Source organism: Entelurus aequoreus, linkage group LG01, assembly GCF_033978785.1.
Source record: "Entelurus aequoreus isolate RoL-2023_Sb linkage group LG01, RoL_Eaeq_v1.1, whole genome shotgun sequence".
Lineage (NCBI taxonomy): Eukaryota > Metazoa > Chordata > Actinopteri > Syngnathiformes > Syngnathidae > Entelurus > Entelurus aequoreus.
The window spans coordinates 42,928,877-42,944,554 of record NC_084731.1 but is presented as its reverse complement, the minus strand read 5'-3'; the positions used below and the strand labels follow the sequence as shown (position 1 = coordinate 42,944,554).

The 15,678-nt window shown below is 36.2% G+C and overlaps 1 protein-coding gene across 3 annotated transcripts in view; it reads left to right on the top strand.

The window, feature by feature from the left end:
* Positions 1-15,678, top strand: part of fkbp5 (FKBP prolyl isomerase 5) — a 69,043-nt gene that overhangs the window by 40,307 nt on the left and 13,058 nt on the right. For all 3 annotated transcript variants that reach the window (XM_062051159.1, XM_062051168.1, XM_062051148.1), the window contains 5 exons: positions 5,324-5,466; positions 5,752-5,866; positions 8,838-8,994; positions 11,482-11,572; positions 11,641-11,724. In XM_062051159.1, the coding sequence (XP_061907143.1) occupies positions 5,324-5,466; positions 5,752-5,866; positions 8,838-8,994; positions 11,482-11,572; positions 11,641-11,724 (590 nt within the window). The remainder of the gene's footprint in view (positions 1-5,323; positions 5,467-5,751; positions 5,867-8,837; positions 8,995-11,481; positions 11,573-11,640; positions 11,725-15,678) is intronic.

Below are 15,678 nucleotides of genomic sequence, written 5' to 3'. Positions count from 1 at the left end.
TTTATTGTTTGCATTATTTGTTTCAGCATTGCACTTTGAAGATGGTCCCTCAGCTCTTTGACAGCTTTGGCTCTTTTTCAGATCAGCAGACTAAGTCTTTCTTATTTACAGTTTATATAAATGTTTCTCATTTCTATTCAGACTTCCATATATATTTAATTTCCTTAACGGCTTGCCATAATATATATATATATATATAAATATATTATATACAAGCCAAATTATCCCGATCCAGATATTACTTTAATTCAAGTAATTAAGTAATATTTCCAGGGCTTGAATTTACAACCATTTTAGTCACACATGTGCCCAAAATGTAATCTGTTCAACTTCAAAATATTTGGGAACAAACAATTATTGTATTGTGAGCGAAAGTGGTGGCATTAGCCTCTATGTTGTGAATGAATAACAGAGGCTAATGCCGTGACTTTCATTGTGTTTCAGTGTATCTTGAAGGAGCATGCAAGTAATTGTTTCTTGTTGATGCTGTAAACAAAATGTCACTGTGCAAACCCATGTTTGTTGTTGTACTGAACACAGATTGAAACTAAACAGACTGAAATAATAATAATAACAATGAATAATTTCTAAGTCTTTGTTAGCCGTTTGTGAAGTTTTGTGCGCTACGTTCGCTCGCATCCTGCGGCTAAGCCCCCCCTGTCCTTAAAAGCTAGTGACGCCCCTGCTTACAGTATACAGCCTTATCAAATGTTATGAAACCATGTGTTAATTACAAAGTACCAGTTTTTTGAACACATAAACCTTAGGCTTAGGTCAGGCTGATTAGTACAATAAATACTAACCAAATATACTGCATAAGGGATATAAGTGACAAAACATTTATTTACATACAAGTATGTGTTGTACTAAAATAAATAAATTAATGATAAATATATCTTAACTGTCAATGAAATTAAACGTGCAAATGAAAAGACAGTTTCACCACTTTAGTCATAATTTTTGCGCTTAAACAGGTTTTTCTTTTTTTATGCATAACTAAAATTCAGCTAACAATGGAGCTAATTGAAGTCGCTCTATTCTGCCTATTAAGCGCTCTCTAAAAAACACCCAATCACCTCTGAGGTTTTACATACACACTAAGTTTATATGTAATGCAGTAACAGGCACATTTTTAATAAAATGTATTATTTACATATTTTGCTCATTGCATTCATTTCATAGACTCATCACAACGTTCGCTTTTTCCTTCAACAACACTGACTACTATTCATGGCAGACTTCATGAGAGACAACAAAATAAAACAAACCCCTACTGTACAAGGTCTGCTCTCAGTGAAATGTCGACTGATGGGATGTTTAGATATTACCATTTAGATGACGAATAATTTGCTAATCCACACAAAGTGTTAACAAAAATGTGCCACAACGAACGTCTTTCCCTTGTCTTTCCCTTGTCTTTCACTCGTCTCTCTTGTGTTGACAAACTTCTCGGTTTATGGCCACAATCCTGTACTATCCAGGTGAGAGGCATGATTTATAATTTATAATTAACTTTTACCCTGGTGAATCAGCTTACTAGCTAATGTCAATATAGCAGCAGAAGTGACTTACCTCTCTATGATCAATGCGCTGCTAAAAGTAGGTCCTTAACGGTAGCGCTTTTTGGTTAATATTCAGGTCACAAAATGTAAATGGCGTATTGTGGGCACTTTTTTGATGTTTTTTTAGTCAGATTTACAGGAGCAATAGAGAGGTTCCCATTGACTCCTTTGTTAGCTGACTCTTATTTACATTTTTATATGAGCAAGCATGCATGAAAAAAATACATATGTTCTTGTTTATCAAAATTATTGGGCAAAATTTCCCAAAAATTGCAGTTCCCCTTTAAGAAACTTATATATGACTTTAACTGCAGAATTCTTCTCAGGCATGTGATTTTTCCGTATATAGTTGGAAATCCGTCTTTTTTATCGCTGTAAAAATATAAAATAATATTTTCAGTTTTTCTTTATTTTTTCCGACCTAGAATGTGTGTTAAAATCTTGATCCATACCTGCCAACAACTACGGGTTTCCCGTAATTAGGGATGATGTTTGATAAGAAATTATCGAGTTTGAGCCTACTATCGAATCATCTTATCGAACCGATTCATTATCGATTCTCTTATCGAGTTGTTATCGAGGTTGTTCTATATGGAAAAAAACACAATATTTGGTTTAACAAATCACTTCACATTCTCTACTGCTCGCTACTATAGTATTACCATATCTGAGTTATTGTGCAGAAATGTGGGGAAATAACTACAAATGTGCGCTACATTCGTTAACCGTGTTACAAAAAAGATCAATTAGACAGATACATAATGTTGGATATAGAGAACATACAAACACTTTATTTATTGAGTCAAAAATATTAAAGTTCGATGATTTGGTAAAATTGCAAACAGCTAAAATGATGTGGAATTAAATGATGGAATGGATTAAGTAAAGAAGTTAAACATTGTACTGATATGATCCAGTTTAAGAGGTTGTTCAAATGAATAGTGCTTACAAAGTACAAAGAAGAAGAATTATGAGAAATACTTTCAACCTTATTGAAAATAATATATTCTTCATCTCAGTATATTAATAATGACTGAATTAGTTAATTACATATTACAAAACTGACGTATATACTAATTCACAGATATTTTATTATAAAAAGGTCAGTAAATGATGTATATATTTGTCGGATCATGTTTTGTTTAGTTATGTTCTGTTTGTTTTGGACTTCCTTAGTTGTTTTGTGCACTTCGGGGGTTTGTTTTAGTCACCATGGTTACTTATGATTTTCACCTGCCTTGTACGTACACCTGTTGCTCATCAGAGACTCTATTTAAGCCTGCCTTTTCCGGTCACTCGTCGTGGCCTTATTGTTTGCATTTGCAACAGTTACATTGGCATTCTGGTTTTCGAGCTCATGATTCCTGTGCTAAGTTACCTTAGCTTCTAGTATTCCTGTGCTAAGTAAGTTTTTGCTTTAGCTTCTCGTGCGAAAGGCACACTTTCCTTTTGTTTTGTTCCTGTCTGTTGTAATGTGTATGATTTATGAGATATAAATCATCTCCTACCTGCACGCTTTCGTCCGGAGCCGTCAGTTTTGCGTCCCGGGAGACCGAACCGCAGCACGCTGCACCCCACCGTGACAAATGACTGAGCTATGTGACGTCATTTCTTGTGATGTCCTACGGGGCATTTCTTGTCGGGACGGGATTCGTTCCCAGGGATTTGAATAAAGAACCAACTCTTTTTCTTTACTATAGTGGTCTCGATAACAGGTACCGGTTCTCAAAAAGGGATTCGATCCGAGGACTCGGTTCTTTTCTTATCAAACAACCGGGAAAATCTGTTTCGAGCATCATCCCTACCCGTAATGAGTACGGTTTTTGATAATCCATTCCGGTTTACAATGGTAAAAAGTACGGTTTTCCATTAAAAATGATGAACTATCGAGGCTACGTTGCGAAGCATCTCCACGGGCAGGGGACAAAATATACGGGAAACATCAATGATGATTGGTTGGTTTACAAATAAGATAATCCATGATTGGTTGGTTTGTTTACTATGATGAGTCACGATTGGTTAAGATTTGGGCAAAACATTATGGACAGGCCAATCAGAGGCAAGATAGGGCGGGTCATCAAACCAGTAAGGGCAATCACAACAGACACGGTACACCACAAATGACGACGAGGGAGTTGGCAAAGAGAAGAGGGAATATTCAAGCGGGCGATTTATATATTTAAAAAAACTAGTGGAAGATGGCAGAGGGATTCTCTTCCTTAGATTTTTCTTTAGCGATGTAGATGGCGTCCAGGAAACCCACAATGTGTCTACTTGGCCACATTTGGACAAATGTATGCGTCTGGATAAAACAATGTCCAAGACATTCATTTTAGTTGTTTACCATGTAAGCCCAAATCAAAACTCCTCTCGACATGTAAGACGTGGAATACACATTTAAGAACACACATGATTGTGGAAGACATGTGATGACTTTTGCTACAGTATAGCCTGTCTAAATGCTACATTTCATTTTCATTGGTGTTTTAGAACAAGACAGTAGCTGACATTTTGTTAAATTATTTCTACTGTTTATATTTTGACATTGAATAGTTGAATCATTATGAAACATAAAACATAATGACTGAAAGATATTTGTTATTTCATGCTATAAATCACAAATGGCCATTCAGAATCAGGAAGTTAGCTAATAGAATAAACATTGTTTTTACTCTTTATGATTTTTGCTTTTGGAGCAGTTAGTTGGAGAGAGAGTCGAAGAGACAGAAATTGGCTATAAAATCCAAGGCAGAATCCGCTAAAGCAGAGACAAAAAGGAAAATGCAAGCTGCTCAGAAATTTGCCAGGAACGCTCACGTAAGACCCATCAAAGCAAAAATGCCAAAGTAATGTGTGAATGAACCAAAATAACTGGATGAACCATCTGTGGCTGTGAAGTGAACACTAATAAGGTTGTAAATACTGTATAGAGTAGGCTAACCCATGTGGTTCCTGTGGATGTGAACACAAGTTGTAATTACTGTAGTGACTAAATAACATAATGACTGAAAAAGACATAGTGATTCCTTTGGATGAATGGGGTATGTATTTATGTAAAGTATGTTGATAATTTTTCAATTCTTTAAACACTAAAACATCTTTAAATGGTGGTGTTTTTTTAATGCAAATTTTTGCATGTTCAATTGCTGAAAAACCAGGAGCTTTGGGGTAGGGTTGCCCGCCTTGTCCCCCCACCAAGGCACTGCCCTGAACATGGCTGGGGACCTGTGACCCCCAGACCCCCGGCTTATTTTCAGTCTTCCGAATGTCATAACGGCTACAAGTGGTGGAAAAGTGTATTACAACTGCGTACCATATGGAACACAGCTCAGAAACAGATCTTTTTAGTGGGTGCTCACTGCCAAACGATAAAGAAATTCTGCTCTATAGCTAGTTATCCTATTCCTTACATTTACATTGTCTAAATAACTTAATATACCCATAGTGGTTAGTATCCAGCAGCTTTATCTACCTCGGCATGCACCCTAAAATTCTTGGTGTGAGTCATGCATATGTATTTGTTGCACTCTTCAACATTTTTTGAGTAGTGTTCAACAATAGTACTAGTATTGTTCAACTTCAACTCATCAGTGCTATTAATGGTGACTGAGTAGTTTGGTCCTAATCACAACATTGGTTTTGTTGCTGCAATATTGTGCAATATACATTCTCATGCTCTCTATTTTTTACTATCTATTATGTTGTGAGTCTCAACATAATTGTTAATTAATGTTAATTATCAAAATGTTCTTTGTCAACAGGACAGGTCCTCAAAGCCTGGGATATTGGTGTTCTATCCATGCAGAGAGGCGAGGTGTGCACTATACTGTGTAAGCCAGGGTACGCTTATGGTTCCACTGGAAATTCTGACAAAATTCCTCCCAACTCTTCAGTGATATTTGAGGTAGGTATGGAATAACGACTTTGCTGAGCGAGCATCTTCTGTAGTCCACCTTGATGCTGACTTTTTATACTATAAATATACGTGCAGAATCAGTAATACACTCTACCAGGACCAAAACATTATATTTTGACTTTCTGCAATTGTTCTTTTGTGACAACTCCTACAGTTCTTTTGTATGTATGAGAGTTTTGTCCTCCCACACCACACCTTCCTATGCCCACTGGAAGGCTTTTTTTCCTTCCCTGAAATTGTTCCCTTTAACACTGTTTGTTTGCGTCCACACAGATCGAGCTGCTCAAGTTCGAAGGAGAGACGCTGACAGAAGATGGCGGCATCGTACGAAGGATCAAAGTCAAAGGAGACAACTACTTAAATCCTAATGACGGAGCGACCGTCGAAGGTAAATCCTCCCTTGACACATTTTGTGTCAATTCATGATGATATACTGTACGCCAGGGGTGTCCAAACAAGAGGCGGCATTGGACTAAATGCATTTATGACACATTTTGTGTCAATTCATGATGATATACTGTACGCCAGGGGTGTCCAAACAAGAGGCGGCATTGGACTAAATGCATGTAAAGTAACAATACATACATGTATATATATGTATATATGTACATATATATATATATATATATATATATATATATATATATATATATATATATATATATATATATATATATATATATATATTTATATATTATATATATATAATATATATATATATTATATATATATAATATATATATATATTATATATATATATTATATATATATATATATATATATATATATATAATATATATATATATATATATATATATATATATATAATATATATATATATAATAGTCAAGTTCATACACTGATGACATCTATTAATCAGACAAGAAGCAAGGAATCATGCAGAGACAGAGTTCAATTTAGCTTGAGGAGACACGTGTTTTGGGCCGTACTCTAGTTACAGATCCAAACTACGTTCTAAAGAAAAAGCCCGCACGCCTCCTCTATTTATTAGGAAATGGCCCTATTACATCACGGTGACTGAGTGAAGGGGGTAATCTCGACAACTCCAGTTAGGCACAATATTATGATTGTACAAAGAAATATGTTGACACTTGGTGCTAACGCCCAGGCTCCACTTTGTCTGGTCCTGGAACCCAATGTTCGGCCTTTGCAGCCAGCAGGCCGAGTCTGAACACAACACTGATAAAGAAGGCTGGAAATCTTTTTGGACTGCCAGCTTTGCACAGTGTATATATGTATATGTATATATAATATGTATATGTATGTATATGTATGTATATGTATGTATGTATATGTATGTATGTATATGTATGTATATATATGTATATGTATGTATATATATGTATATGTATATATATATATATATATATATGTATATTTATGTATGTATATGTAAATATATATGTATATATGTATATATATGTGTATATATGTAAATGTATATGTGTGTATATATATATATGCATATATGTACATATATATGTATAAAAACATATGTGTATATACATACACATATATACATATATGTGTATATGTATATACGTGTATATATGTATGTTTATGTATATATGTACACATGTATACATATATATGTAAATATATATGTATATATATATATATATATACATATATATATATATATATATATATATATATATATATATATATATATATATATATATATATATATATATATATATATATATATATATATATATATATATATATATATATATACGTACACGTATATGTATTAATATAACATATTTCTTTATCGTTTTGCCATATTTTCTATTGTTGCTGCTTTTTGTACAATGTACAGACTTTAAGACTTTTTTTGTGTATGTCTGTGATGCGGTAACATTTAAAGCTGAGGCATGTCGGACATTTTGAGGATGTGGTCTCAAACTCACCTTGGTAAGATAGTTAGCTTGTTACAACACAAATATGGACTTGCGAGAACTATTATTTTTTTATCAATGTTTGCTAGCTAAACTCAGACTGTATACCTGTGTGCATCCTTATAAACACATCATATTTTATTTTGGAGGGTAGTTTTGTTGTTTTGTTATTATTTATTTTGACTGTCCTTAATGTACATTAAAATATTTTAGTTTGTTTTATTGAGCACTTTGCCTGCCTTTACTTTTAATATGACAAAATGGTTTTATTATCAAATGGATGGATGGATAATTAGAGCCACACATTTCAGTTATATTCCCCCAATATTTCCTATTAGACACAAGTTTATTGGAGATATTATTAGTATAAATTAGGGCTGTCAAAATTAACGCGTTAACTCATGTGATTAATTACAAAATATTATTGCATTAATCAACACACTTAGATTAATCTTGCAATTTATTTTGACCGTAAAAGTGCTTTTACCTTATCCGCTATACGGTCAATGATCAAATCAATACATATGTCAGTACAAAAATGAGTGAGGAAACTAAATCTGGTGTGCTTGCTAGCAAAAATCCAGACTGAAATAACAAAATAAAACTTACCAAGTTTTGTGCAAATAGGTCGAGTAAAACGATTCCTGGATGACATTCTGATGATAAAAATTGCATTTGTGTCCAAATATCAGTCTTTTCTTAAGCAAGCACTTGCTTCACAATGTCACTTTACCTGTTGAAAATTTGTGTTTCCATCAATGAACCGCATTCCTGGTGCCGGCAGCACACATGCTGCCACAAACCAGCCAAGAGAAAATTATTTTTGTGCACATTGACCTTCCAAATCCATACTTGATTTGTTCAAGCATTTTGGCAGGCTCTGCTTCAGAAAGTCATCAGCACTCGTTGGAATTTCCCTCAGTTAACCACAGCTCTCCAGTTGTCGGAAGCACTCATGCAACCCCAGACAAATTGATCTTGCTGCTTGCTCACTTGTGTTGCCAGCTGCAGTATTTAGGCAAAACTGTTTTTGTGTGGACTTATTGTCAACGGATAGTACAGTTGTACTGCTGTACAAAATCTGTACACTGACTACTTTAAAGTGTATCTAAATTTACTTTTGAAAGTACCTTGAGAAGATATACTGTGATAATGGGGTTGGTAGAGCAGCCGTGCCAGCAACTTGAGAGTTCCTGCTTCCGCCAACCTAGTCACAGCCGTTGTCCTTGGACAAGATACTTTACCCACCTGCTCCCAGTGCCACCCATACAGGTTTAAACGCAACTTAGATAATGGGTTTCACTATGTAAAGCGCTTTGAGTCACTAGAGAAAAGCGCTATATAAATATAATTCACTTCACTTCACATAAAACGTTTGCTAAAGTGGGAAATACTGTATAATAAATGTACATATATGTGTCTGAAATCCATCATCAGTTCATCTGGAGGGAAGCTGCGACGGCCGATTGTTTGACACCAGGGATGTCACCTTTGTGGTCAGTGAGTCGGAGGATAAAGGTGTTCCTCTTGGAGTTGACCGTGCCATGGACAAGATGCAGAAGGGAGAGTGCTGTATACTTCACTTATCACCAAAGTAAGTGCACTGTGTTTTGTGCATTGGGTTTTGATGATAAAACAGAAATATATTTTAACCATCTGCATAAGAGGCTTAGACATTCATTATGCTTCAATGTATATATATATAGTTATAGTTCCTCAGCCGATAAAGCGCCTCATAGCATGAACATGTTTGGTAATTCCTAAATTAATTTCCGCAAAGTAGGAATTGTTCACAATAAAGGAAAACTTTTTTATAACCAGAGCATAAAACATGTTTACAACCTTCTACATGTTTTAACACTGGGAGCTCTCTTGAAATGAAATAACACCCACAGAGTCATACTCGTTTTATCTAATAAAATAATGCTGCCCTAAGGCTGAGTCAATCAGCGGCCATGAACCTGAACAGCACGCTCTGATTGGTTTCCTCTTATCTAGTGGCCTGGCAATGTTAATGATTTAGGCCAAACCTATGTAGAATACGCTTAAATTGACCGTTGAACCTTCAAAAAATTTGCGATAGAAGGAAGCCACAAACCTTGTAGCGCGATGTCTTACCCTAAGTCAATGGCCGCATAAAATAACAATACAGTACATAGTCGTGGTCAAAAGTTGACATACACTTGTGAAGGACAAAACGTCATGGCTGTTTTGAGTTTCCAAGTTCTTCTATGAATTTATTATGGGTCTACTGAAAATGTGACCAAATCTGCTGGGTCAAAAGTATACATACAGCAACATACATTATCAATTCTGGTGATGTAGAAAAGTTACAATCAAATCAAATTAGCTTCATGGCAAGGCCTCTTAACTTCATGTGAGTGATTATGATTGACGACACCTGTTGACTTCTCTGAGCCCATTTATAGGGCTCATGTGATGCAGTCATTAGACTCTGTTACAAACGCGACAATGGGAAAGTCAAAGGAACTCAGCACAGATCTGAAAAAAACTAATCATTGACTTGAACAAGTCAGGAAAGTCACTTGGAGCCATTTCAAAGCAGCATAAGGTCCCAAGAGTAACTGTGCAGACAATTGTTCGTAAGTATAAAGTGCATGGCACAGTTTTGTCACTGCCACGATGAGGAAGAAAACGCAAGCTATCACCTGCTGCTAAGAGAAAATTGGTCAGGATGATCAAGAGTAAACCGAGAACCACCAAAAAACAGGTCTGCAATGAATTGGAAGCTGCTGGAACAGGTGTCAGTGTCCAGTCAAGCATGTTTTGCATCGCCATGGACTGAGAGGCTACCATGCAAGAAGGTAGCCCTTGCTACCTTAAGGCTTGTCTAAAGTTTGCTCACATGGGCAATCTGTGGTCAGATGAAACAAAAATGTAACTGTTTGGTCACAATGCCCAGCAATATGTTGGGAGAAGAAAAGGTGAGGCTTTTAATCCAAGGAACACCATTCCTACCGTCAAGCATGGTGGTGGTAGTATTATGAAAATAAAAAAGGAAGATTACCTCAATTCTTTAGGACAACCTAAAATCATCAGCACGGAGGTTGGGTCCTGGGTGCAGTTGGGTGTTCCAACAGGACAATGACCCCAGACACACTTCAAAAGTGGTAAAGGAATGGCTAAATCAGGCTACAATTAAGGTTTTAGAATGGCCTTCTCAAAGTCCTGACTTAAAACCCATTGAGAACATGTGGACAATGCTGAAGAAACAAGTCCATGTCAGAAAACCAACAAATGTAGCTGAACTGCACCAATTTTGTCAAGAGGAGTGGTCGAAAATTCAACCAAAAGCTTGTGGATGGCTACCAAAAGCGCCTTATTGCAGTGAAACTTGCCAAGGGATATGTAATCAAATATTAACATTGCTGTATGTGTACTTTTGACCCAGCAGATTTGGTCACATTTTCAGTAGACCCATAATAAATTCATAAACGAACCAAACTTCATGAATGTTTTTTTGTGACGAACAAGTATGTGCTCCAATATCCCTATCACAAAAAAAAGTTGTAAAAATTATTGGAATCTCAAGACAGCCATGACATTGTTCTTTAAAACAAGTGTAGGTAAACTTTTGACCACAACTGTATACAAAAAAAACCATTACTCACTCTTGGATGATGCGTGATGGAAGGAAATGGAGGTTCTGTTAGTTGAGGCCAGTATCAAACAAGTGTTCAAAGAAGTTAATTAACCGCTGTATAAAAAAACTAAGTAACAATCAATTGCGTAGGAGTTGTTGGTCTTTTTTTGTGGTGGTCTCACATAAAACAGTAAGTAAAACACACAACTTGAGGCTCACTGAGCTCAAATCGTATGAGATTTGCTGACGTCACACACAATGAGGCTTCAAAGACTTTCAAGTCGTATTTTTCTGGAGAATCTGAACTCTAAAGAGGTGAAACATGTGTTTTCAAAGCATCAGAATTAAGTTACAGTATAACATAACGACGTGTCATTCAGGCATTGTTCCTTTGCTAGCAGCTGTTTGTTGGTATTTACGACATTACGGATGTCATTTCTTTTTCTTTTTTTTTTTACTTATGTTTGTTCCTCACAGGTATGGCTTTGGCCATAAAGGAAAACCAGAATTTAAAATTGACCCAGACAAAGACGTTGTGTACGAGGTTACGCTCAAAGACTTTAAAAGGGTGAGTGTGCGTCAGAATGAAACTTAAATTAAAGACAGTCGTCTGACTACTGTGTGTGTTGTGTCAAGGCTAAGGAATCCTGGGAAATGGACTTGCAAGAAAAGCTGAGTCTGGCCTCTGAAACAAAGCATAAAGGGAATCTGTATTACAAGGTAGAGTCTGCTTGCTTTTTTATTGAATTTACTGTTAAAAAAAAGTCAAATCAAGGTTACCATCACATTTCACAAGCGTTTTTATTAGAGCACAATGCTACCTTGGGATATGAGTCCCAACTTATGAGTTTTTCAGCGAGATGTCACTCTGCTGATTGTTATGCTTTAGGTTGCAAGAAAAAGCCTCCCCGCCGATGGTTTGTGTAGTGAATGCCACAATGGTACATACTCCTTGAGCTCTGAACAAAATATCCGGTTTAGTTGCAAGCTAGAGAGGCACATAACTTTGTTTTTCCAACCATTGGAACAAAGAAATTGAGTGTGAAGGACAGTGCTGAAAAGAAGTGGATAATATTCATTGAAATAAATAATCAAAAACATATGTAGCAGACTTGGTGAAGGAGTCGCACCGTACGATTAGAACGTGGTCGACGCTGAATCGATGGAGAAATGTCCAAATATCGATGATTTTAATACATTTTATACAAGTTTAATAAACAAAGTAAAATAGACAGTTATAAAATGCGGATCTAGTGCGGACTAGGGATGTAACGATAAACTGTAATAATAATAATGACAGTAAAACTTCGGACGGTTAGTTTAACAGTTTGTGAGGGGGCGTGGCCTGCGGACCTGCAGCGAGGCGGGGTGTGCCGGGGCCGGCTCTGACATCGGCGACAGGTGCGTAGATGGTCCACCTGGCCGCGTTTATCTGATCACCTGTCACTCTATAAAAGGGCAGCAGCCGGGAAGGAAGAGGTGGGAGAAGTTGGGAGTTGTGGATGGTGGAGAGAAAACCCGAGCGAGAGCGAGACGGAGACTAGAGCGGATGGCTGAAAAACAACCCGAAGAGCGAGACCGTCACGAGAGGCGATTGCTGAAAAGCAGAGCAATAAGTTTATTGCAAAATAAACCAAATCACAAAAGCGTCATGTCTCTTCTGAGTGGTCCGAAGAACCCGGAGGTGCAAGACCTCCACACTGTTGTAATACCAAATTTTCAAAAAACCTTGATAATTTTTTAAAGATAATAAAAAAATACTTGCAGTGTGCTGGTGTCTTGCCAGATTTTGTATTTTGTAGGAATACATAATTTGTATTCCTGCTTTAGGAGCGCTTGCAATTAAAGGAGAGGAACTACACTTCCATGTTTATACAGCAGTTTCATGCTTTAATAACACTAGATAGTGGATTGTTTTGATCATGCTTTGATTGTCAAAAATGTTAGGTGATATTTTTTCAACATGATTAAATGTTTCTGTATTCTGTACTTTACATGTGGTACAAGTTGGAAGAAGTAGGAGTAGTTTTTTTTGGACATGTTAAAAACAAAGCAAAAGAAAAAATTATCGAAAAAAGGAAATAATCTTGACATTACAGTAAGGTACAGAAATAGAAACAAATATTTCACTATGTAAACACATGAAAAATGAAATATGGTTAGGTTATTTCGAAAACAAAAAGGAGTGGTAAGGAGGGAAACTTACCCTAAATCAAAGAACTAGCTTTCTATAATATATACAATGATAAACTTACCGGTCTTAATAAAATATATGATCAATAATCCTTTACCCACTTTACACTTTTTTTGCTTTATATGTAAATTGTACTGTTTGTAGTAACACACGATCTTTACATTTCAAAATGTTTTAATGTAATAAAAATGTATTTGTGTGATCACAATATCCTGCCTTACGAATGACCCTTACTGCTTTCTTATGCAGGGTGATGAGTGGATATAGTGTCCTTATGTAATTTTTGCCCCAAACTTCTGCACAGTAGTGCAAGTTAATGGCATTCATATCTCTGCATAAATGTTTTAACCTTCTCTACATACTTATTAATAACATGTAATATTTAGCCTGTTAAACATTCTGCAATTGCGGACTATCAATCAGAACAGGTTATAAAATAATATACCGTAGCAATGGTAATATTGTGTAGTGAACTGTAATTACCTGATGTGGGCTGCAGAGGGCAGTGGCAGTGGCATGCCTGCAGTATTAGACCTTGTCTCAGTGGTAGAGAAGAAGCGAGATTGTTCAAAGAGCCTTCCTCCTTCATATTGCTGCTGCCATTACAATACACTTAATTTAAATCTGCCAGAATACATTTATTTAGGTAGAAATATCCCAGAGTAACAGAATAGCATAATCGTTTTGTAAGACCATTTTTCGTTGTTTTGTTGGTTAGATTGGATGTGAAGCGTAGCGCTATTATTGTGAAGCCGCCAAGCGGACGTGTGTGATTGGTATGAGAAAAGACTTGACATGTATTGGAACGCATTTCCTCAGCGTGTCGGCATATTGAGAACGAAATAGGCACTGACACTACCCATTTCCACATACGTTTTATTTGTCAAAAATATATGTTGCCCTGTCAGTTGGAATACACATCGACATACAGGCTAACGGGCATAAATTTCCCCCGTTAGCCTATATGTCGATGTGTCATTGACCGGGCTAGCATGCTAAGCTACATTAGTGTGATGGTGCTTCGCTCTTAAGCATTCGTTGCACAAACATACTACGGTAGGTTTGTTTGACAAGATTATGGACTATATTGGACAATATAGTTTACATACACAATTTCCATTTATTACAAGTAGTTAGAAAACGTAAATGCCTTACTTACCAAGGAGAAAATTGGATGATTGGAGAAAAAAATCTTCTCCGCCTTCAATCGTCTCCATCTTTCAAAGGCATCCCCGACACAAATCCTCCTTTTGTTCCTGGCCCAGCTTTGTCATGAATAACTTGAGAATCGTAATGACACCTTTTAGATTTACTAAGGTTTGACATGTTTAGTAACTTTACCTGTGGCAGTATTTAGAAGAAGGTGGCGGTGGGTAACTGGCAACCTGGATGTGACACACTCAAAGACTTTCCAATTTAGTTAAACGGTGGAGGGTGGGGCATCAAAATGAAAACAATAACAATATATCGGGCCTGTAAATCTAATTTTGAAATGAGCATATCCCCGCTGAACTACCGTTATCAGTTATAAAGGTATTCGAAAAGAACATGATTTAATAATGCCTTTTGACATATGCCATTTAATGACGACTTGACATTAAATTATTACATATGGCTCCTTCAACTGTAATCCAAACACTGACGTGAAGCTTCTCACTCCAAACAGCAATTTGGTTTAGCAGCGTTCGCTCCAATGATGTCGATTGAAGGTAAAATTGTCTTGTCTTGTCCGGAGAACGACTTGCCATGGCTGTGGTTCTGAAATTTCCATCAGGTCCCTCTTTCGAGCCTGTGGCTCAACAGTAACTGGACACCATTACACATTTCCCCAAGCTACGGATGGTGCAGAGGGTCAAAAACATTAATTGCGCGTTGAAAAAATTATTGCCATTAAGGTTAACTTTGACAGCCCTTTAATCATATTCTATCTTGGTTTGACGTTATTTATATGTTCTGAATAAATTATGTGATAATGTTCATCAGTCAAATACATGGAATTGATTCTGACAGTTTTAAGTAATTTTTAATCCGTCAGAAAATGAAATATCAAAATCACATTACAGGATGTTATTATTATTGACTAATTTTCCTCAATTGATGTACTGACATCATGTGGTTTATTCTGTACATATGTAGCATCATCTTGAACAAAACTTGTGAATTTGGACTGAATTCATAATCACACATGAAGTTAAAAGGGGATACACAGTATTTCAGCGTATTTATGTCCCCCCAGAAAATGTGTTACAAATACAACACAAAGTACAGATTATCAAAAGCATTTATTTGGGTAGAAATATCCCAAGTTACATTACCAACATGAATGGAACAATCCACATTTTGTAACTATCATAAGCAGCGAAAGTACATAGTGTCCAAACACGGAAGTGTTGACAAGGCACATAGCTCTGAAGTCATGTACGCTGTTAAGACATCTAGTGGACACATTTTTGTTTCATTAAAAATGTACAGCTCATTTC